Source organism: Camelus ferus, chromosome 35 (genome assembly GCF_009834535.1).
Source record: "Camelus ferus isolate YT-003-E chromosome 35, BCGSAC_Cfer_1.0, whole genome shotgun sequence".
NCBI lineage: Eukaryota > Metazoa > Chordata > Mammalia > Artiodactyla > Camelidae > Camelus > Camelus ferus.
The window spans coordinates 20,966,805-20,990,445 of NC_045730.1; the positions used below are offsets into that span (position 1 = coordinate 20,966,805).

The 23,641-nt window shown below is 45.8% G+C and overlaps 1 protein-coding gene across 19 annotated transcripts in view; it reads left to right on the forward strand.

The window, feature by feature from the left end:
- The window catches only part of LOC102507360 (partitioning defective 3 homolog), a 456,005-nt gene that overhangs the window by 222,680 nt on the left and 209,684 nt on the right, over nucleotides 1-23,641 (forward strand). For all 19 annotated transcript variants that reach the window (XR_004317528.1, XM_032474041.1, XM_032474050.1 and 16 more), the window contains 3 exons: nucleotides 7,781-7,969; nucleotides 9,381-9,551; nucleotides 18,218-18,368. Coding sequence is in view for 18 of the 19 variants with exons in the window: in XM_032474041.1 (XP_032329932.1) it covers nucleotides 7,781-7,969; nucleotides 9,381-9,551; nucleotides 18,218-18,368 (511 nt within the window). In the remaining variant the exon portion in view is untranslated. The remainder of the gene's footprint in view (nucleotides 1-7,780; nucleotides 7,970-9,380; nucleotides 9,552-18,217; nucleotides 18,369-23,641) is intronic.

Genomic DNA, 23,641 nt, shown 5'->3' on the forward strand with positions numbered 1-23,641 from the left:
TTTATTTGCGCTACAGTTATTCTCCGGGAGTATTTTAAATATTAGAAGGCTTTTATAATGAGCACATAAAGGCTTCATTTTGATTTTTTTAACATTTTTTATTGATTTATAATCATTTTACAATGTTGTGTCAAATTCCAGTGTTCAGCACAATTTTTCAGTTATTCATGGACATATACACACTCATTGTCACATTTTTTTCTCTGTGAGTTATCATAACATTTTGTGTATATTTCCCTGTGCTATACAGTGTAGTCTATTCTACAATTTTGAAATCCCAGTCTATCCCTTCCCACCCTCCACCCCCCTGGTAACCACAAGTCTGTATTCTCTGTCTGTGAGTCTATTTCTGTCCTTTATTTACGCTTTGTTTTTGTTTGTTTGTTTTTGTTTTTGTTTTTTAGATTCCACATATGAGCGATCTCATATGGTATTTTTCTTTCTCTTTCTGGCTTACTTCACTTAGAATGACATTCTCCAGCAGCATCCATGTTGCTGCAAATGGCATTATGTTGTCGGTTTTTATGGCTGAGTAGTATTCCATTGTATAAATATACCACCTCTTCTTTATCCAGTCACCTGTTGATGGACATTTAGGCTGTTTCCATGTTTTGGCTATTGTAAATAGTGCTGCTATGAACATTGGGGTGCAGGTGTCATCCTGAAGTAGATTTCCTTCTGGATACAAGCCCAGGAGTGGGATTCCTGGGTCATATGGTAAGTCTATTCCTAGTCTTTTGAGGAATCTCTGCACTGTTTTCCATAGTGGCTGCACCAAACTGCATTCCCACCAGCAGTGTAGGAGGGTTCCCCTTTCTCCACAGCCTCTGCCCCATTTGTCATTTGTGGATTTTTGAATGACGGCCATTCTGACTGGTGTGACGTGATACCTCATTGTAGTTTTGATTTGCATTTCTCTGATAATTAGTGATATTGAGCGTTTTTTCATGTGCTTTTTGATCATTTGTATGTCTTCCTTGGAGAATTGCTTGTTTAGGTCTTCTGCCCATTTTTGGATTGGGTTGTTTATTTTTTTCTTATTGAGTCGTATGAGCTGCTTATATATTCTGGAGATCAAGCCTTTGTCGGTTTCACTTGCAAAAATTTTCTCCCATTCCGTAGGTTTTCTTCTTGTTTTATTTCTGGTTTCCTTTGCTGTGCAGAAGCTTGTAAGTTTCATTAGGTCCCATTTGTTTATTCTTGCTTTTATTTCTTCTAGGAGAAAATTTTTTAAATGTATGTCAGATAATGTTTTGCCTATGTTTTCCTCTAGGAGGTTTATTGTATCTTGTCTTATGTTTAAGTCTTTAAGCTATTTTGAGTTGATTTTTGTATATGGTGTAAGGGAGTGTTCTAGCTTCATTGTTTTACATGCTGCTGTCCAGTTTTCCCAACACCATTTGCTGAAGAGACTCTTTATTCCAATGTATATTCTTGCCTCCTTTGTCAAAGATGAGTTGACCAAAAGTTTGTGGGTTCATTTCTGGGCTCTCTATTCTGTTCCATTGGTCTATATGTCTGTTTTGGTACCAATACCATGCTGTCTTGATGACTGTAGCTCTGTAGTATTGTCTGAAGTCTGGGAGAGTTATTCCTCCAGCCTCTTTCTTTCTCTTCAGTAATGCTTTGGCAATTCTAGGTCTTTGATGGTTCCATATGAATTTTATTATGATTTTTTCTAGTTCTGTGAAATATGTCCTGGGTAATTGGATAGGGATTGCATTAAATCTGTAGATTGCCTTGGGCAGTGTGACCATTTTAACAATATTGATTCTTCCAATCCAAGAGCATGGAATATCTTTCCATTTTTTAAAGTCTACTTTAATTTCCTTCATCAATGGTTTATAGTTTTCTGTGTATAATTCTTTTACCTCCTTGGTTAGATTTATTCCCAGATATTTTATTACTTTGGGTGCTATTTTAAAGGGGATTGTTTCTTTACTTTCTTCTTCTGTTGATTTATCGTTAGTGTAAAGAAATGCAACTGATTTTTGAACGTTAATTTTGTAACCTGCTACCTTGCTGAATTCTTCAATCAGCTCTAGTAGCTTTTGTGTGGACCTTTTAGGGTTTTCTATATATAGTAACATGTCATCAGCATATAATGACACTTTTACCTCTTCTTTTCCAATTTGGATCCCTTTTATTTCTTTCTCTTGCCTGACTGCTATGGCTAGGACTTCCAGGACTATGTTGAATAGGAGTGGTGATAGTGGGTGGGCATCCTTGTCTTGTCCCAGATTTTAGTGGGAAGCTTTTGAGTTTTTCACTGTTGAGTACTATGCTGGCTGTAGGTTTGTCATATATAGCTTTTATTATGTTGAGATATGTTCCCTGTATATCCACTTTGGCGAGAGTTTTTATCATAAATGGTTGTTGAATTTTATCAAATGCTTTTTCTGCATCGATTGAGATGATCATGTGGTTTTTGTCCTTTCTCTTGTTGATGTGATGTATTACACTGATTGATTTGCGTATGTTGAACCAGCCTTGTGTCCCTGGGATGAACCCCACTTGGTCATGATGTATCTTTTTTATGTGTTGTTGGATTCTGTTTGCTAAAATTTTGGTGAGGATTTTGGCGTCTATGTTCATCAGTGATATTGGCCTATAATTCTCTTTTTTTGTAGTGTCTTTGCCTGGTTTTGGTATCAGGGTGATGGTGGCTTCATAGAATGAGTTTGGGAGTATTCCCTCCTTTTCAATCGTCTGGAAGAGTTTGAGAAGGACTGGTATGAGTTCTTCTTTGTATGTTTGGTAGAATTCCCCGGTGAAGCCATCCGGTCCTGGACTTTTATTTGTAGGGAGGTTTTTAATTGCTATTTCTATTTCCTTTCTAGGGATCGGATTGTTCAAGTGTTCAGATTCTTCTTGATTCAGTTTTGGTGGACAGTATGTTTCCAGAAACTTGTCCATCTCCTCTAGGTTATCCAGTTTGGTTCCATATAGTTTTTCATAATATTCTCGTATGATATTTTGTATTTCTATTTTGTTTGTTGTAATTTCTCCATTTTCCTTTCTTATTTTGCTAATTTGTGCTCTCTCTTTTTTCTTCTTTGTGAGTTTGGCCAGAGGTTTGTCGATTTTATTTACTTTTTCAAAAAACCAGCTTTTGGTTTGGTTGATTTTTTCTATGGTCTTGTTAATCTCTATTGTATTTAATTCCTCTCTGATCTTTATTATTTCCTTCCTTCTGCTGCTTTTTGGGGCTTTTTGTTCTTTTTCTAATTCATTCAGGTGGTGGGTTAAATTGTTTATTTGAGATTGTTCTTCTTTTTTGAGGAAGGCCTGTATCGCTATAAACTTCCCTCTTAGCACTGCCTTTGCTGGGTCCCATAGGTTTTGAGTGGTTGTGCTTTCATTATCATTTGTCTCAAGGTATTTTTTTTTTTAATTTCAGCTTTGATTTCCTCATTGACCCATTGTTTTTTCAATAACATATTGTTTAATCTCCATGCTTTCTTTTTTTTCTCCTTTGTTTCTCTGTTGTTGATTTCCAGTTTCATGGCATTGTGGTCAGTAAAGATGCTTGAGATAATTTCTATCTTCTTAAAATTGTTGAGGTTTCTTTTGTGCCCAAGTACATGATTGATCCTGGAAAATGTTCCATGTGCACTTGAAAAGAATGTATATCCTATTTTTGCGGGGTGTAATGCTCTGAAAATATCCACCAAATCTAGTTTTTCTATTGTAGTATTTAATTTCTCTATTGCCTTGTTTATTTTCTGTCTGGAAGATCTGTCTAGTGATGTTAATGCAGTGTTAAAATCTCCAACTATGATTGTATTCCCATCAATATCCCCCTTTATCTCTGTTAGTAATTCTTGTATGTACTTAGGTGCTCCTATATTGGGTGCATATATATTAACGAGTGTAATATCCTCATCTTGTATCACTCCTATAATCATTATAAAATGTCCTTCTTTATCTTTCTTTATGGACTTTGTTTTAAAGTCTATTTTGTCTGAAATCAGTACTGCAACACCTGCTTTTTTGGCTTTTCCATTTGCATGGAATATCCTTTTCCATCCTTTCACTCTCAATCTATATGTGTCCTTCTCCCTAAAGTGGGTCTCTTGTATGCAGCATATTGAAGGTTCTTGCTTTATTATCCAGTCTGCCACTCTGTGTCTTTTGACTGGAGCATTTAGTCCATTAACATTTACAGTAATTAATGATAGATGTGTGTTTATTGACATTTTGAACTTATCTTTGCAGTTGAATTGGTATATCCTCTTTGTTCCTTTCTTCTCTGGTATATCCTCTTTGTTCCTTTCTTCTTCCTTTTGTGGTTTGTTAATTTTCCTTTGTATTATCATGGATTTTATTTAATTTTTGTGACTCCTTTGTAAATTTTTGGCTTGTGGTTACCCTTTTTTGTAAATCTGTCAACCCATTACTATAACTGTTTTTATTAAACTGATAGTAACATGATCTCAAACCCATCCTACTGTTAAAAAAATTTTAAAAAGAAAGAAAAAAAAATTCTATATTTCCCTGCCTCCCTCTCCCACTCTCAGTGATTTGTATGTCTTCTTTTATAATTTCATGTTTACTTTATTTGTAATTCATGAGTTATCACCTTTCCAGTTGTGTGTTTCTCATTTCTGTAGCATCCTGCTGCTTTTCTATTTAGAATAGCCCTTTCAATATTTCTTTTAGCATGGGTTTAGTGTTGCTAAATTCCTGCAGCTTTTTTTTGTCTGTGAAACTCTTTATTTCTCCTTCTATCCTCAAGAATAGCCTTGCTGGATAAAGGATCCTAGGCTGCATCTTTTTTTCATTCAGGGCTTTGAATATATCTTGCCACTCCCTTCTGGCCTGTAGTGTTTGTGTAGAGAAATCAGCTGAGAGCCTTATGGGGGTTCCCTTGTAACTTACTCTTTGCTTTTCTCTTGCTGCCTTTAGAATCATTTCTTTATCCTTGACTCTGGCCATCTTGATTATGATATGTCTTGGTGTGGGTCTATTTGGGTTCTTCCTGTTTGGGACCCTCTGAGCTTCCTGTACTTGGATATCTGATTCCTTCTTTAAGTTTGGGAAGTTTTCAGTCATGATTTCTTCAAAAACCTTTTCAATCCCCTTTGATCTTTCTTCTCCTTCTGGGACCCCTATTATGCGAAGATTGGGACGCTTTATGTTATCCCATAGGTCCCTTATGCTATTTTCATTATTTTTTATTTGCTTCTCTTGTAGTTCTTCTGAATGGGTGCTTTCTATTGCCCTGTCTTCTAGATCACTAATTCGTTCTTCTGCATTATCTAGTCGGCTTTGCACAGCTATTAGATCATTCCTCATCTCTGTCAATGAGTTTACCCATTCTACTTGGCTCTTCTTTATAGCTTCAATTTCATTTTTGACATATTTTATATCTCTAAACAGTATCTCTTTTAATTCCTTCAGCAATTCGATCACTCCTTTTTTGAAATCTTGATCTAGTAGGCTATCGATGTCTATTTCATTGATCTTTCTTTCAGGGGATTTCTCTTGTTCTTTTAATTGGGAAAGGTTTTTCTGCTTCTTCATCTTGCTAATACCTCTTTGGCACTGTGGTTTATGGAGTATCAGTTGTTTATTTTGGTCCTTAAGATTTTATCTATCTGATGCCTATTTAGTAATAGAACTTAGGAAAAAAAGAAAAAAAAAATGAGAGAGAGAGAAAGAATTTTAAAAGAAGGGAGAAAGAGGGTTTGAAAATAGTGTATAATGAATAATAGAAGAGTGAGTTGAAGCAGAGTATTAATTGGGTTGAGACATCCTTTTAAAACCTTTACAAAAAAGGGGGGGGTGAGATGAATAGATGTATTTGAAACCTGTGTCTAATCAATAGCAGGACATCAAAACCCAAGAGAAATAGAAATGAATTAAGAAGTAAAGATTAAGAGAGTAATAGAAAATAGAACAGGTAAAAACAGATTTAAAAAAAAAATGGGGGGGGGTTTGTCGGTGTTCTCCTAGAGTCTGTGTGCTTTTAATGTGAAGTCTTTCTGTCTTCGTCCTGTTTTGGAAGCTCAGCTTGCTGTTTTCAGAGGCCCTCCATTGGCGCCCTCTTCTGTGCTGCTCCCAGCACCTGTTGGCAAGCAGATCGCGCCTCCTCCTAACACTGGGTCAGGTGCAGCTCTCTGCTGTGGGCTCATTTTGATTTTTGAAGCTGAAATGTATTCACTTTGTGTAGTTAACAGCACTGTCACCTAGGATCTTCTCAAGTTGTTCTTTTTAACCTTCTTTATTATGTAGTTTTCCTGTTTTTAACATATTAGCAATTTTTGGAAACATATCTTGTCCTGACAACGTCGAGGGTATCCTTTGAAATGGCGCAGAGAATGGTAACATTGAAAATTAGTAAATTAGCAGCTTTATAGATCACAGTGTTACAGATTTGGAGACTTAAATATGACATCTCTTAGGATAACCTTTAAAAAAATCTCTTACTGATAAACTCTGTACTTCCAAAAATTATTTCATCTAATTGAGATATTTGAGATTGTGTGTTAGATCCCAGAATCCTTTCTAAAATTATTTTATCATTATTAAGGTAATTCTGACAATTATTAGAAAGTTTTAAAAAATTAGTTGGGATACAAAGAAAAAAATTGAAGTGTGCCCACATTTCCGTTGCTCGGCAGTAGCCTTACGTGTGTGTAAATGGACACTCTTTTCAGTACAGCGTTGGGGTCTGGCCGAATCAGGTACCACTGGCTGTTTGACCATTCTTCCCCTGTAATTTGGTAAATCCAGCTTGAACGACTGGGTGGATGCTGGAGAAATTTTCCCAAGTTGGGAAAAGTGAGATGAGGGATTTACTTGTGGTTCAAAGAGCTTGTGCCCCTGTGCGTCCCGTGGCTGGAAGCACAGGCTTTGATACGGGATTCTGGTCTTACCTGTGTGGAGATGGCCAGTGTCGAGGTCTGGGGGGTCCCTGAGGAGGGTCACAGAAGGCAGGCGGCTTCCTCTTCAGGTGTCCAGCGGTTTTATCCATCATCTCCTGCATTTCATCAGGTTATACTTTAAGCGTTCATTTCTTCCATGCTGTTTTAGGGACGATGGGGAAAAGTTTGTGTAGTGTCCTGGAACAGTCTCCAGTCACACTTGGTGGCCACGGTTACAGTGTGGAGGCTGGCGTGCACAACTGATTCAGCAGCATTGCTGGGGTGATACCCACCGCTGTGTTAAGCGTGGCACGGCCCTGTGGAAAAATGTCCTCTAATGCTGTTTATCTCCGCTTTGTCTCCCAGATGTTGGAAGATAAAACTCCCTGGGGGCTCTCTGAAAATGAATACCTTTTTTTCTGCTGACTTTGTCTCATCAGGATTTGTTACTGTTTATGAATAAAGGGCACCATTAGTGAACACTCAGCTATTGCTAACACTGAATGTTCCTAGTGGGGAAGGAGGGACAAATGAGCTGTGTTTGTTTATTTTTATTCCTGCTGTCACTGTTTTTCTCTTGTGGTTTAGAACATGTAAACAGACAAGAAAACAAACAAACCAGAGCTCGAGGAGCCTGCATACCTTTTTTCCTCCTGCTGCAGCCCCCCACACACATTTTTCAGAATCTGGTTTGGGTTTGTTTCAGTTTTGAAGCAAGTGCCGCACGAAGCCCCAGCAGTGCTCCCGGGATCGGGCTGGGCATGGTGCTGGTGCGCGTGGCCCTGGGCCTCGTGGTGGAGCTCTGCAGGAAATGCTGTGCCTGTTACGGTCAAAGAACCGCTCACTTGCGGGCCTTAGAAAATAACCGAACAAAGTACTGGAGCATAACGTGCCGCTTTGTCTCCTGTCAGAAAGCGGAAGACGAGGATCCTGTTCTCACACCCGATGGCACCAGGGAGTTTCTCACCTTCGAAGTTCCTCTCAATGACTCGGGATCCGCCGGTCTGGGCGTCAGCGTCAAAGGAAACCGGTCGAAAGAGAACCACGCAGACCTGGGGATCTTTGTGAAGTCCATCATTAACGGAGGAGCAGCATCCAAAGTAAGCAGGTGTCGGCTTTACCAAGTGCTCATGCACCAGGATGTTTAATTACAACCCTGTGTTGGAAACATGTAAGCTGAGGGATGAAACCTGGCATCTACTCTCTTAGACTCTGTGTCTGTGGCCTGTGAATTAAACAGACAAAACACAGATTCGCAGGAGGAAAAGTTCACAAATTTTATCGATGTTAATATTTCCAATTTTATGAGTATGGGGGCTCCACAGAGCAGCAGGGAACCCCTAAAGAAGCGCTTAGCCTCGGAAGCAGCTGGACCATTTTAGCAAAGGATGATACAGGGTGTAGCGGCGATTAGACAAAGCAAGGGGGTTTGGGCTTCCGGGGCGTGCGCTGTGGGATGGCAGGTACGTGAGGGCAACTGGTGGCAGAAAAGGTTTCCCATGTGAGGTGTGTTTATGTGGCTGCGTCTCGGTGTCGTCTCTGTCTCTGCTGGTGAGGGTTTTCCTCCCCCAGCTCTGGGAGAGCGGAGGGGACGCCTCTACCAGGGGGACTGTGTGGCCCGTGTTTAGCCAGAAAGGGGAGGAGAGGCTTCCTCCTGTGTTTGCCGGGTCTCAGTTACCTTCCGCTCATAATAACCCCAGTGCCAAAGTGGCGTGTTTTGGGGCGATGTGTTCGCCCCAAACACTTACGTGTTTTCCACCACCAAACGACCAGGGGAATCACAGAGCTCTCTCACTTGGGCGTAGAGCTCATGGCTTCAGCTCACCTTTTTTTTTTTTTTAACTTTTTTTTTTTTTCCAAATTGAAGTGTCATTGATTTGCAGTGTTGTGTCGGTTTCTGGTGTGCAGCATGGCAATCAGTCACACACACACGGACACTCTCTCGTATGCTTTTCCATTATGACCCATGCTGCACAGCAGGGCCTCGTTCATCTGTCTAGTCCGTAGTGTGTGTTTGTATCTCAGAATTTGCAGCCCTTGGCTATTCTGGGGAAGTGGAGGTTGTCTGTCTGGGCCCAGAGCTGCCCCAGGAAAGCCCTCCTGGGGGGCGCCCTGCCTGTCTCCCAGCCTGGGGAGAATGTCCTGGCTGCTGAGGGGGGGCCCCTCCCCAGCTGTCTAGCTGCCTGGAGTGCTGCACGCCCTGGGCTGTAAGTAAAATCTCTGGGTGTCTCTGGAAGCAGGAGAGTAACCACTTTGTGTCCTTGGAACTAGTGGCTGTTTTGGTCAACAGATTATGATAATGACTTGATTTACAAATGGATGAATGACTGAAGGAGAGAGAGCGGCCGCTTACACAGTATTGTGCTGCTGTTCAATTGGCCATAATCCATTCATATTAAAGCCCTTTTTTCTCCCTTTTTCCTTTGTTTTTATTTTTTTAACTAAAGAGAAAGCAACTTCTTTGATCACAGACGCTTTCACAGCACTGATTGTTCCCCGTCTCCTTCCCAGGATGGGAGGCTGCGGGTCAATGATCAGCTGATCGCTGTGAACGGGGAGTCCCTGCTGGGCAAGACCAACCAGGACGCCATGGAGACCCTCCGCAGGTCCATGTCCACCGAGGGGAACAAGCGGGGCATGATCCAGCTCATCGTGGCCCGGAGGGTCAGCAGGGGCGGCGAGGTAAAGAGGGACCGGGACGGACGGCGCCCCCGGGGGAGCAGGCCCAAGCTCCGTCCTGGCGAGGGTGAGGAGGGCCCGGTGCGGGCGCTGTGTGCTGCACAGGCTGCCGCCCTGTCAGGGTGCGTGCCTGGCGCACTCGGTTCTCGGGTGCACGTAACCCCGAGTGTGCACTCACAGATGTCGCCCCCTATGCAGACAGCACTGGGGTCTGAAGGCACCGCAGCTGGGCTCCCGTCTTGAAGACAGGGCCGCCCCTTCCTGCTCGAGCCGACACCTCTCCTGGTGGGCAGTGCTCCGGGAGGGGGAACATGGACACAGTGGCCACCCATTCCCTGCCTTTTCTAGGATGGGTGCCTCCTGCGAGTCCCTCTCGTGGAGGGGGAGAGTTGGAGTGTTGTCAGAAGTGTAATTCTCCCCACCCCTGCCCTCCCGTCCCCCTTTCTCCTCCACTGGGGGCCTGAGCCCGCCTTCAGCAGTATCTCCTGCCCGATGCCGCAGTGGGCTCCCCGCGTGTGCTGCGGTCCGGGATGCGGGAGGAGTCAGGCGGGGATGAGCATCCGTGTCCCAGAGAGTAAAACTGTACCAGGTAGAGGCGTGCTTTCTTGTACAGCAGGGCGTGTGAAAATTGTGTATGTATTTGTTAATTTATATTAGAACCTGAACAAGTTTTTTCAGAAATCTGTCGTAAAGTCTGTGCCGTTCTTCTGAACCAGGCTTGGACCAGGGACCTGCTTGTTGAAAGTGTAAAGCTTGTCTGTGTTTTTACTGATGCTCAACTCCCCACGTTTCTAAATCAGCTCAGGGGAAAGGACCAGCAAACCCTACAAACTGAAAGTTGTATCTAAACTGCTTAGGTGTTTTTCTTGATTTTAAAGTCTGTTTAGTGGTGAAAGCAAGCTTTTTTGGCTGTGGTTCTGGCTCACCGATCCTCAGATGCAGTCAGATTTGTGGAGAAAAGTTGCGTGTGAGCTCAGTGAGTAATCAGTGGAGAGGCCACCATTTTTTAAGGTTATTGACCATTGACTTATTTTTGCATTGTTTTTATTTTCGAAATGGAGAATGAGTTAATGGTAATTCACAAATTAATTTCCACAACAACAAGGGAGCAGTGTAACCTTAACTGCAAACCTCAGAGTAGAAAACGGGGGAATAAAACATCCACTTTGATGTGGTGAGTGTAAATGCTGACCTCTGTGCAGGCTGCCGGGTTGGTCTTCTTGAATGATGATTTTCCTGGTTTCCAGATCATTCAGTGCTGTTAACGTCCCACAAAGAGCTCTGTGACCAGTTCTCCCCGGGAGGTTGCAAGACACAGTGTCCATTACTAGGTCTTGTCCCAAAGCTAAATACTACCATGTTCCACAAGATGTTCACTGAGCGTCTTCTGTGTTCAGGGAACATGCTGGATCCTGGGGATCCAGAGTGAATAAAGCAGGTGGGGCTCTCTCTCATGATGGTCCGCTGGAAGCGGATCACATCCTCATCTCTAAAAGCCAACTAAAATGTCTAGCACCTTCTCAAAGTTTTCTCTCAGAGAAAACCATTGAATGTGATGGGGTGGTGGTGGGGTCTTAAAATGTGAGGTGTGGACGAGAGGTCGGCATCCCGGCTCCAGACGAGCTTTGCCCTGTCCCCATACCTACCCCAGCCTGGACTGATCTGGTTCCCTGTCGCCCTGGGAAACGCCTGGAGTTAGGGTTCCCGGCTGTGTCTGGGCCTCTCGTTCACTTCTGCGTGTGCGTTTGTGTGAATGAAAAGGATTTGAGTAAGGGAACAGCCATAGCAGGCAGTGATAGGCTTAATATTCAAATCTCCTAATGGTGTCATGTTCATACACTGCTGGTTATTACTGTTCTCAGGGTGGAGTCAGCTCATAAAGCAATTACATCAAACCAGCCTTACCACGAGCGCTGTGCTTTCTTAGTAATACTCGTGAAAAGCCTTTTGTACTGACAGGGTTTAACAAAGAAGTGGCTGAAGACAGAAGTGCTCAGCTCAGCTTCCCGTAAGTCTTCAGACATGATCTTACAGCTGTTGGAGGTATAAATATACATTCCCTTTGGGAAACCGTCTCCCTGAATTACCGGGAGAGGTGTGTGAATTATGTTACTGTAAATATTGACATAAGTGCAGGGCGTCTTGTCATGAATGGACCTCGGTCCCAAATAATGTGCCAACTTCTCCCCTCCTGGGTCTGTCCCTCAGCCGCACGGTCCAGCCTTTGACGGTATCACGCAATTATATTTCACTAACTCATCTTTTTTATTTATTTTCTTTAAAAATTTTTCAGCAGGGAGGTAGGCAGTTAGGTTCATTTTTATTTATTTATCTAATGGAGGTACTGGGGATTGAACCCAGACTTCATGCACGCTAAGCACGCACTCCACCACTGAGCTCTGCCCTCCCCACCACTGACTCATCTTTACATGAAGGGTTTGCATACTTAATTTCAAGCCAGAGAAGATGATACTTTGCAAAAGAACACCTTCTGTGCTCTGTCACATTTTGCCCCTTATACGTGGGAAGTGCTGTATGTCATTGTAATGTTTTCTTTAAAACCTGGCAGCTCTGTGCACCAGGCCCGCCCTCCCCGCCCTCCCCGTCCCCGCCCCCAGGGGGCACATTCGGGACGTTCCCTGGGAGGCTATTCTCAGTGTTGTCCGCTCCACCTCTCAGGGCTCCGTGAAGGCTGCTGGTCGTGCATCCTCTCCTGCTGCTCTCTGTTTCGTCTCCTCCTTCCCTTGGGCCTCCTGCCTCCCCCACAGTCACTCTTTCCCACCTGTGCTTTTATTGGCTCGTGTTCCTCGAGGAGTCTCCTGGGCTATGTCTCCTGCACACGCTCCTGGGAGATCTTCATCCCTGGTCCGTGTGCTATGCTGCATCCCGGGGTCCTGACTCCAGCCTGGGGCCCTGTTCTGCCTCCAGATCCCTCTGTCTAGCTGCCTGCAGAGATGCCCAGGTATGCCCACTGGCCTGGCTCTCAGGGACCTGTGCTTCCTCCTCCAAAACCTGTTCTTCCTTGAGTAACTTGTCCACGCTTGGGCGCCTCCTCCACCCAGAAATAGAACCGCAGTTTCTTCTGTTGCGGAGGCCAGACATCGGGGGTGGCCCTGACCTCTCAGGTGCCTTTACTGTCTCTGCAGCCGCCTCCTCTCCTCCTCTCTCCTCCGGCGCCTGCTGTTGCCTGTATTCGGGCCCTGTCATCTCCCTGAGCTCCCTGATGTGGCCCCTGAAGGATTTCTGTCTCAGCCTCTTGTTGCAGCAAAGTGTGTTAGAGCTCAGTGTTACAGCTCAGTGGTGACAGCAACCTGGATCCCGGCGAGAGACCAAGCAGCACTCTGAGAGTTGGAGAACCCAGTGAGCCCAGAGGTGTTAACATGCCAAGCTTTGGACCCCATCTGTAGGTTTACACAGGCTTTTATAGGCTATCAGTCTAGACTTTGCAACATTTTGTAATATCATATGCAAATAGGGTATAACAGAGGTGACTAATTAGGAACAAGCTTTGTAGAAATGGACCAATCAAGAGGGAGAGAAATGGACCAATCGGGAGTGAAAGAAAGAACCAATCAGGAGTGAGCTCAGGGAACCAATAGAATCTTAGGGGTAAGTTCCACTTTGCTAGAAACAAGCTGTTTAAGAGTTAAAAAGCGAGATAGAGCCTCTGAGCCGGGGAACCGGGTGGTGCTGGCAGGAGAGTAGTGGCCCTGCCTGGGGGTCCTGCTGTCTTTTTCATGGGGCTTCCCACCTACTCTCACCAGCAGAAGGCCCCTCTTTCCACGAGACATACTGCCGAATTCTGTCCCCTCCAGCATGGGTGCCAGTCTCTATCTCGTGGCCCCCAGCACGTGCCCGGCCCTGTGCCAGCTCTGCGCTGGCTTCTTGGCCTGATCTGGAATTTCTCAGGTGTCTGATGCTGCCTTTCACCTCCAGGTTTTCTGTGGGTCTATTCTGCTCCTTGGCATGGAAAAGACAGCCTTGGGTTTTTAGTTCTCTCCCCATGCATTTCCATGGCCCCGGGTACCTACCCCGACGCAGCAGCCGTCCCGTCATCATGGTTTCTCTTTGGTTTTCTGTGAATTCTGAGCCTCCCGGGCCCAGTCCATCTGCCGTGTTCTGGCTCCCCATCACTGGTCCAGCCCAGGGCTGACGGCTAAACGTGCACTGAAGGGTGAGGGAATCAGTCCCCGAGAGTCCAGAGTCGGGCATTTTTAGGGGGAAAAAAAAAAAAAACTTAGTTACTGTTAGACCCTGAGGTTCTGACAAGACAGGATAACAAAATGATTCCGGATTTCCTGTGCTTTCCTTAGATTGAATGCTCTCACTTAAGAATTTGAAAACATTCTGTGAGCAGTAATTGTTTCTTTAAAAAGAGAAGAGGTGGCTTCCCGTTGTCCCGTGCTCCTGAGGGCAGGTGAACTTCAGGGCTGCTTCTCCACGGGAAGGAGCTCACAAAGCACGGGGCAGAAACATGGGGCTCGTCGCAAAGGACGAGCTTGTTGAGGCCTTTGGAGGAGAGTGAACACCTGATGCCCCTCCTTGCTTGTGGAAAGCAACCTGTGTATGAGAATGACGTTGATCTTAAGTGTCCGAGGAAGTGAGTGTTTGCAGGAATGACTCAGTGTTTCCAGTCATCTTGCTGGGGCCTGTCTTCGCACCAGGAGGTAACAGACCAGACCAGTTTTGTCTTAGACCCCACGCTGAGGACTTTAGTCGCCAAGGGCTGCTTTAAAATGGGTTCTCTGTCTGGGTCTCATCCTGTTAGAATTAGACAGCGACCTTGGAACAGAAAGGGGCCCGAGGTGCCACGTGTGTTTCCTTTATCTTATGAGTGAAGATACAGATGCAGAGAGGTCAGATGATCTGCTTAATGGCTGCGAGGCCAAGGGAGCACGGAGTAACTTAGAAGCCAGGTGTCACCCCTCTTGTGCCGAGAGTGGGTCTCAGTGACCGTGCTGTCCACACCGTGCCTGTCTGGGATGTGCACGCAGCGACCCGTGAGCCTTGGCACCCGGCAGGCTGTTACCTCTTGGGTCCACCCGTCCAGGCTCCTCTCCCCCTGGTCCTTCCGTCAGCCCCGTGGGGACGTGAAGGACACCAGCTGTGGTTCTGCATGAAAACAGAGCGTGGAGCCGGACCCTGGAAGTGCGGCCACTCTTCCCCGAAGCTCGGCCCCATCCTTCTGTTCCTGGTTCTGTGTCTCCTGGTCCTGGGGTGGTAGGACTTTCTACCACGTGTGACCGTGGTCCAGGTCCGATGGCGCTGTACCTTCCTTCCACGTGGCCTCGTGGGCGTAAGACCCCTAAATGGTTTTAAGGAAAATCTGAGTCATTAGCTCAGAAATGAATTTATTCATCCAATTATTCACCCAGTGCCTGCTCTGTGCCAGGAACTGGGGCTAAAATAGAACAAGCTTATAAAGACTGAAATGCCAAGTAATAAGATCATGCCAGTGACTAACCAGGGCCCAGTTTAAAGCCCGCTGCAGGGTGTTAGGGCCGTGTCCACACCCGCCCACCTGCGTTCGTAGTCAGGGCGGTGGGATGTGTTTCCTTTACATGGAAGACATGATTTGACCCTCGAACGCACACTTAAAACAACATGATTTTACTGAGCCCCACAGGTATTATATTCATTTTAAAAAAGAAACCAACATCTTCCCTTTTCTCGGGAAGACTGGGCCAAGTGTGTAATCTGAAGCAGACTCACTGGACCGTACCCGGTTTTCTGTTGTTAAAGAGCTCGTCTCATTTTCTGTTTATACAAGAAGATACAATCATTTGAATTTTTTTTTTGAGAGTGTGTGATATTTATATTGTTTATAGGTGTGGGGAAATTTCCCCATTTTTATACCTTTATAAATGGAGTTCTGATAAATATTGATCAGCGTGGGTCTTTATTATTCACTGAGCTTATGGTTTTGTGAGGCTAGTGACCAAAGTGACGTAAGAGGCCTGGTCGGGGTACAGGGCGTCGTCAGCCTGCGCTGCACACCCCGTTACTTTGGGAGGAGACGGTCTTGCTTCGTGCTGCCCCCTGCCCCCCAGGGTGAGCTGTCCAGCTGCAGCCCGGGGCTGGTTTTTCTCGGTAGGTGGGAGGGCTTTCGCATCTTCCTGGGGATGGAAGTGAGGGGCTTCAATGCAGCTGCCTCTCCTGGGGACAGGGGTACATTGGCTTGAAGACCATTTTTGCAGTTGAAACAACAAAGCAAAAATTGCAGTTCCTTTATTTCAGTGCCTTCCTCTAATTAAGCTTAATTTGAGAAGGTTTTTCTACAAGGGCCTGGGAGCAGCCCAGGTTGCAGGAAGGCCTGGCAGTGCTTCCAGGACCACCCTCCTGGGAACGACCACTGCCCCACTCCCATGCCATGCAGACCTCTTTCTTAAACTCGTTTACTTGCAACAAAAAACATCATCAAAAGATTTAAAACAAAACTGTGTACTCCAGTCAGTTTTTTTTTTTTTTTTAAGAAATTGAAAGACATTGTGTCGTCTGTTAAATATTTATGTCGGTGGACACTGATGTCTTCATTTAAATCCGTCTTTTGAGATGCAGATCAGACATGGTTGGGGAGGCACGGACTCTTTCCCATCACAGTGTCCCAGCGCGAGGGCCCCAGTGAGCAGGCCTCTTCCTGTTCTGCCCCAGAAAGCCTGCATGTGCTGTTTTTTAAATGGAATTTTTATTTGACTTTATAAAATTCTAAAGTAGCCTCTTGGGATAGTTAGGGATTTCTCATAAGGGGGCTTTATAAAGGCTTTACCATCTAGAAAATTGTGGAGTTACAGGGTTCAATTAAATGTATCTGCTAAGCAGACTTGAGGATGTGCTGTCTGTCTCATGATGACATGAATTACCGTGCGGCAGGCGGCCAGGCCTTGCCGAGCAGGTCTCTTCACCGTGTGTGTGTGCTGGCTAAACCTCAGGTGTGCCTGTTCCTGAAGGTGCGGGGCTTCTGCTGGGTTGGTTTTGTTTTTACCTCCCCAAAGTACCTCGGAACTCAGGCTCAGTATTCTTTCAGAAAATGTTCTGGTATCTTTTATTTTTAACATCGGAGACCTTGAATATTTAATTTACTTTTCAGTGAAGATGTCAGTTGTAATCTGCAATTAAAAAAAAAACTAATAAAACAAATCCTCATTTCACAATTTAAGCCTTATTGAGTCTTAACTCAGTCCCGCAGCCGGACGTGCCTCCAATTGCAATTGTGTTGACCCTTCCGAGCCTTGAGCCTCCCCCGTGCTTATCACCCTAGGTGCGATAAGACTACGATTCGGAACTTCATTAAATATCTCATTTATATTAAACAGATGGTAGCTTCTAAGAGAAATGATAATTTGTTCCGAACAGGAGCCACAGCTGTGGTTGCATCTGTTTGGAGCGTACAGCTCCCCCCACGGCTCCCTCCCTCCCTACGTGGTTCCCTCCCCACCAATGGTCCCCTCTCTACCAATGGTCCCCTCCCTCTCTGTGTGGTCCCTCAGCCCAGCCCCCCCACAGTCCTCTCCCTCCCTACGTGGTCCCCTCCCCCCCACAGTCCCTTCCCTCCCCACATGGTCCCCCAGCCCCCTCCCCCCCACGGTCACCCCCCAAGATCCCCTCTCTGTGCATCCCCCTCCCCCATGTCCCCTCCCTCCCAAAGTGTTCCCCCAGCCCCACCCCCATGCCCCCCCACGGCCCCCTTCCTCCCACGGTCCCCTCCCTCCCTGTGCAGCCCCCCCATGGTCCCCTCCCCCTCGTGTTGACCCCCACCCCCTGGCCGCGGCCAGCTCCAGAGCCTTGGTGGGGTTGACCTCGGAGCCCACGTTCAGAGGCTCTGTGTGTTTGTTTCTCCTTGAAGCAGGTTTGTTTCGAGGCCTTAACTAGCACAGAGTTCGCCTTCCTCGGAGTGTTTTTATGATGTCGATGACTTACAAGGTGCACCTGTTTTAAGGGAGGCCACACAGTCTTCATTCTCAGAGGCAGGAGTTGCCATGTATGCTGTCTCACCTGGTAGGTGGTTCATGTTTGTGGGGCAGGCACCGTCGCCTCCTTCACCGGAATATTTGGTCTTTGTGCTGTCGGTTTGCTGAGGATGGTCTTGTGTGGAGGGTCAGTGAGATGGTGAGGGGGCCTTTTAATTACAGCATCAGAAATTGAGGCTCAGCGTGTTGTTCAAGCAGCCGAGCTGACAAGTGGTCTTGGGCATCAGAGGGCAGGTGGTCGTTCGGCTAGCACGACCCCGGGCTGTGCTGGCTGTCAGGTGTGTCGCACACCCCGAGTGTAACACGTAGAGTGCAGTCCCGGCTCCGTTCTGCTGGTGGTTAAGCTCACGTTTCCCAGAGCAGCATCTCGGAAAGGATTCTGAATTAGACCATAACTTAAATTGACTTCAACCAGTACTAACAGTCAAGCTGGAAAAATAAGCAACAAGACACGGTTTGGGAAAAAAAGGCTTTAACATACATATTTTTTCTCCAGTGGCTGGAATCTGACAGAACGTCACGGGAGGCACAGTGCAAAGAGGCAGAGAAGGCTGGCCATTAGGCGGATCTGTCATCACAAATAATTTTGGTGCCGGGTGGGAAGTTGTGTCTCATTTGGCGCCCAGTTGGGTGCAGCCCTGGGCAGGCTGTTCTGACCCCCGTGCCACCAGCTCTGACTGTGCCTCGCCCCCTTCTCTCCAGCTGAAGTCACCGGGAAGCCCCTGCGGACCTGAGCTGCCTGTTGAGATGGTGCTGGATGACCGGGAACGGAGGATTTCCCACTCCCTCTACAGCGGGGCCGAGGGGCTGGATGACCCGCCCACAAGAAATGCTGCCCTCAGCAGGATCATGGGTGAGTCGGCTGAGGCCCTGGGTAGCACGTCTCAGTTTCATGTTCTTCCTGGTTCACAGAGAGGTTGTTAATGTGGTATGAATGTGAAGGAGGCCCGTACTTCCAGGAGGAACAGGAGCAGCTTCCTTACGATCACTCAGGAAGTGTTAACACCAAGAAAGTAAATCAAAACATTGATTTGGTTAAGTGAGTTTCAGATCCTGTAAGGTGTGGGAAGAAGAAAGAAAAAGGTGGGGGAGCTCACATGGAAATGTTGTCCAGTGATCAAGATGTGCTCAGCGTGTTTGAGATGATGAGTGAAGCTGTGGTTTAACGAAAGAAAAAAATCAAAACATAGTGGCTTATGGCAAGAAGGATTCAAAAGTTGCGTATTCACTGTAGCACCGTTTGCAGGGAGAGGAAAAAATCCGTGTACACGTATGTGCGTGCGTGTGAAATAGTCACACTCTGTGCTTTGTACTTACTAGGATATGGCCATCTTTTAATCGCATCTCTGCGTCTTCAAGGCCTCTGTGTGTCTGTGCGCCCTTTGTGTGGGTGCCACCTGCACTGTCCGTGTGGCCCCCTGCAGCCACTCGGCCTTCTGCCGGCAGGTCCCCTTGGGGAAGACTTGCTTTGCACCAGCATGGTCAGGGTTACCGAGTTGCTCATCTGGGGGCTAGCCTGTGAGAGTTCTCAAATTTAAAATGTAAGAAGCTGTTTTGATTGATGTAGCCCGTGACGCAAAACACTTTCATTGCCGATACATTTTGCAAGCCCCTAATATAAAGTACAGCATGACGTTTAACTCCATTTTGAGCACGTTTAATGGAGATTTAATACAATTCAGGTCTGCATTATGAAGCCTCATTGGAGCAGCAGTGTGTTTCCTTCATCGGGGTGTTTATGGAAGCCTGTTGTTGGCAAGATGTTGTGTATGTACTTTGGCTGCGGGTAGAACGAGGGGCGAGAAGCCTGCCTTTAAAGAACTTTCAACCAGAAAATAGGAAAAACACATGAGTGTGACTGGTAGAATTTTCTGTTGTTCATCCTTTAATCTGTCTAGCTTTCTTATCTGTTAAAAAAAAAAAAAGAAAAATTTTGCTGAATTCCCAGTTTCTTCTTCTGTCATACGTAGAATGAAGACATGCCAGCTCTGGTTGGGTTTTGCCAGCCTGCTTTGCTCTGCCTGCTTGGCACAGCCCCATGTAGGGGAAGGACGGCAAAGACATGGTCCCCGTCAGGTGACAGGCATCGCTCGTAGCGTGTCGCATTGACCTTCATGGGCTGATGGTCACCATCTCCCCTGCTGTTGGGTTTTCCACTCTTTCCGGGTTGGGTGTGAACGTTTACCGCGGTTAAGGACTTTTTCATTGGTGAAAATTCAGACCCCTTGCGAGAGGGAGAGCGCACCTGCGCCCCGGGCCTGTGCATACAGTGATTCGCTGTGATCTCCCCTCTGTTATAGGGACATAGGACTTGCCATTACTGAATCAGACCCGTGGCCCGCCAGCTCCTGTCACCGGCGCCCTGCCTCCAATCCCTGACGCTTCCGAGGAAGGCGAAAAGCTAAAACTAGAAAACCAGCCCCAGACCCCACATTCACCTAGTGACCTTTGGAAACGCTGTGCATCTGGGTTGAGGATTCCTCCTTCTTCTTCAGTCCGTTGCCCCTGCTTTGTCAGTGGCGGCCTCATTCGCCCTCTTCCGTTCACGCTGTAGTGGGCGTGGTTTTCCCTTTCCCCGCTCGAGACGTGACGGTCCCTAACATTCCAGATGCTTTCCCAGGCCAGCAGCCTCCCTCCCTGCTCCCTGCTGTGTGATGAGCTGCGTGGGCCCCTTTGGGCTGGGGTGACGGTCCCCTTGCTCTTTGATGGTCGGCCAGATCAATAGTGAATGGTTTGGGTATTTTCTTAAGACAGTTTTTCACATGTTTTGCTGGAAACTAGGGGTCCTGTCTCGTTTTACCCTGAGAAATGTATGTGCTTAATTTGATTTATCTTGAGTTTTACAGCTTTGAGAATTCCTCAGCCTCTGTGAGTCCAGGTTTCAGTGTCACTGGCCCCAAGACACCAACACTTTTGTAAAGTCATTTCCTTAGAAGTCCTGCAAAAGATGGTACCTGGTACCAAATACCAAAAGAGGGTACTGAGTAGAAGAAATTGGAGCGCTGCGTTTCAGTTATCCTTAACCAAGAGCAGCGGTGTGTACCGAGGAGTGCGGTGTCCGGGCGCACGGATGCTGCTCAGGCAAGCCCTGGGCGGTCAGGGGCTGTCTCCCGTACCTCCAGGGTAACTCCGGTGCAGACACCGGTGGAGGTGGTGGCATTTGTGTGACCTGCTATGATTCAGGTAGAATTTTGTCCTGAAATTCCAGCTGACTACATTAAGAAATTACAAATCTTATGGGGACAGGGTGGCTTTTCACGTGGAATATTCCTTCTTTGGGACTCTAGACCCAAAAGGAGCTTTGAGGCTTCCTGACTCATTTCTGTGGGAACACATCCCAGGGGAGTAGATTCCAAAAAATAGACCGAAATGGAAGAGCTGTTGAGTTGGAAGGACGTCAGCCACGTGTTCCCACTAAACAGATAAAAGAGCTGAGTCCCAAGAGCCCTGGTGGCTTGTGTTCTGTTTTGTTCGTGGCTGTTTGCTGTTTCTAAAAGCAGCTCCCTGGGGGCCGCTGGCAGCACACCACGAGTGCTGGTGACACTCATTCTTCATTAACACCAGTTTTTAAGGACCCACATTTTTAACTGACTGGCATTAGATAGTCTGCAGGATCAGTCCCACTCTGGTAACCACTGTGATTTAAAATTGAAGTTATCTTTGAAACAGCCTTAGCGGTCAGGTACCCAGGCCGCTTAACCTCTCTTTAGGGGGGTGAATGGACCAGTGAAAGGACGTGATGGGGCTGAAGCCTCAGGCTTGCTGTGTTTTGGAGCCACAATTACCGTGCACGTTTTTCGGAGTCCGGAGTCCCACGCTGTGTGAACCTGATCAGTCCCCTTAGCTTTTGGTGGGGGTCAGCCAGCGCTGCAGCCCCAGGCGAGCTTTCTCCAAATGCCTTCTGTGCTGGCTGACTTCCCGCTTCCATGGATTTTAAGGGAGTAATCCTGGACGTTCCATCAGAAAGAAACCTGTAGAGAGCCTTGTAAGGTTTCTTCTTTTTAAAAGCCTTAAGAACATTTTACAGGTTGCTGGGCTGTCTTGCCCACAACCGACACTCACAGCGGCAGGAACAGGCGTAGCCAGCTCGACCAGCACGTTCACGTCGTAACACGCTCCGCGTGCTGGCGTCTGGGAGCGCGGAGTTTCACACATTTTTTTTCAACTTTTTTATCAGAGGAATTTTTCTGTCTAAAGCAAAGCTGAAATCTGTTGTGTCTTTCTTAGAATTTAATCTCAGTAATTTCTATATTCATACATTTTTGTGGTATGTTTAAAAAATAATTCTGTTCATAAGACTTTGATCTTGTTAGAAATTCAACATAGGAAAATGGGACGTTAATGTTGTTTTCACTGTGAGACAAATCACTGGCAAATTTTTCCTCATTCGGTCCGTTCCTGGTGTTCATGCATGGTGTTGCCTTCTATGTAAATGTACCAATGAATAAATGTTCAGTAAACAGTCATTCTGTATCTCTTTGTTTCACTCCGATACCATGTAAATCTGAGTTTCTTGCTTAACTAGTTGGGGAAACAGGAAAGTTGATTCATTGAAAAACAGATCAAAGGCTTCTCAAGTCACCTTTGGAAGGTTTCGCATTTTTGACGTGGTGAGAACCAGCAGACGAAGTGAGAGTTACTGTGTAGGTGGCGTTTGGTGGGTGTGCAGTCTCATAGTTTAGTTCATCACCCTCAGTGTATTCCTGGAGCCACATCGCAAAACAGTATTCCCAGCAAGTATTTAAGAAGTGGAAAACTGACGGAAACTATGTATTCTCAAGTCTTGTGAAATCCTGGTCTCCACAATCATGAGAGAGAGGGGGAAGCTGGATCGCTGTCTTGCTGTTCACAGGGAAATTTCTTGCCACTGATTGATGCATAAAAGTTTGAATCACTTACAGAACAGTATTTCTACTCAGAACAACATAAAAAAGGATTGTCACATGAAAAACTAGCCAGTGTTCTTCCATATTACTTGCTAGTCTGTCTCTCGGAATACATTGCTAAAGAGAGAGGTAGTTTTTGGGTTTAGGAGTGAGTGCCCCGTGATACACCGTAATCGTTTCTTCCAGTACATTTTGCCTGAGTGAGGACGTGGCATTTAATGCTGTGACGTGTGCCTCGTCAGTGGTGACTTCTCAGGGGTAACTCGGGCTTTCTTATCATCTGTACACTTCGAGGGGAAAAAGTGTGTCTTGAGAAGGAAATATTTCTCTGGGTATGAGTGCTAGTATGTGCAGCCTTAGCGATGAATGATATTTTACTTAACAGATCACTGTCTCTCTGTGCAGATATCCTAGAACTCGAGGAGGCATACACGAGGCATTTGGATTCAGGAAAAGGAAACAATGAAGTCTGGTTTACATTTTTATCATGAGCTTTCATAGGAAGTTGCTGGTTTTCACCACTTGTCAAAATGGATGCATTTCAGGGGGAGGGGAGGTCATTAGGTTTATTTATTTGTTTATTTTTGGAGGTACTGGGGATTGAACCAGGACCTCGTGCATGCTGAGCACGCGCTCTACCGCTGAGCTATACCCTCCCCCCTGAAATGGATGCATTTCAAATCAAAACAGAGTGTTTGAGGCGGGGAGGGTGTGGCTCAAATGGGAGAGCACATGCTTAGCACGCACGGGGTCCTGGGTTCAATCCCCAGCACCCCCTCTAAAAATAAGTAAGTAAAGCTAATTGCCTCCCCACCAAATAAAAAATAAATACAAATTTTTAAAAAATGTAGTGTTTGCTACCGTGCTGAGTAGAGGGTGCAGTGAGCATATACTGTTTCTCTAAGAGTGGTTGATGGTGACTCGTGAATGCATTTGAAATTTTTAGCCAGTTTGCTTTTGAGGGTTGTCCTGAAAAGACACGTATCAACTTAATTTTTGCTCCTTTGTGGAAGTGTCTAGAATAATATATATGTTTAAAAATCCTATGTATGCCTCCCCAGATTTTCCAAAATAGTGGTAAAACAGAAATTATTGTTTACGCATTCTTATGAATGTTTGCTTTCAAAATTAGACCTTAAGACAGATGTGAAAATGTTTGTAAACTGTCTACACCCTACTGTTGTGCTATTTTCAAAGGTAATTTGTTGTGAAGGAAAGGGCGCCCTGTTTAAAACGGTGG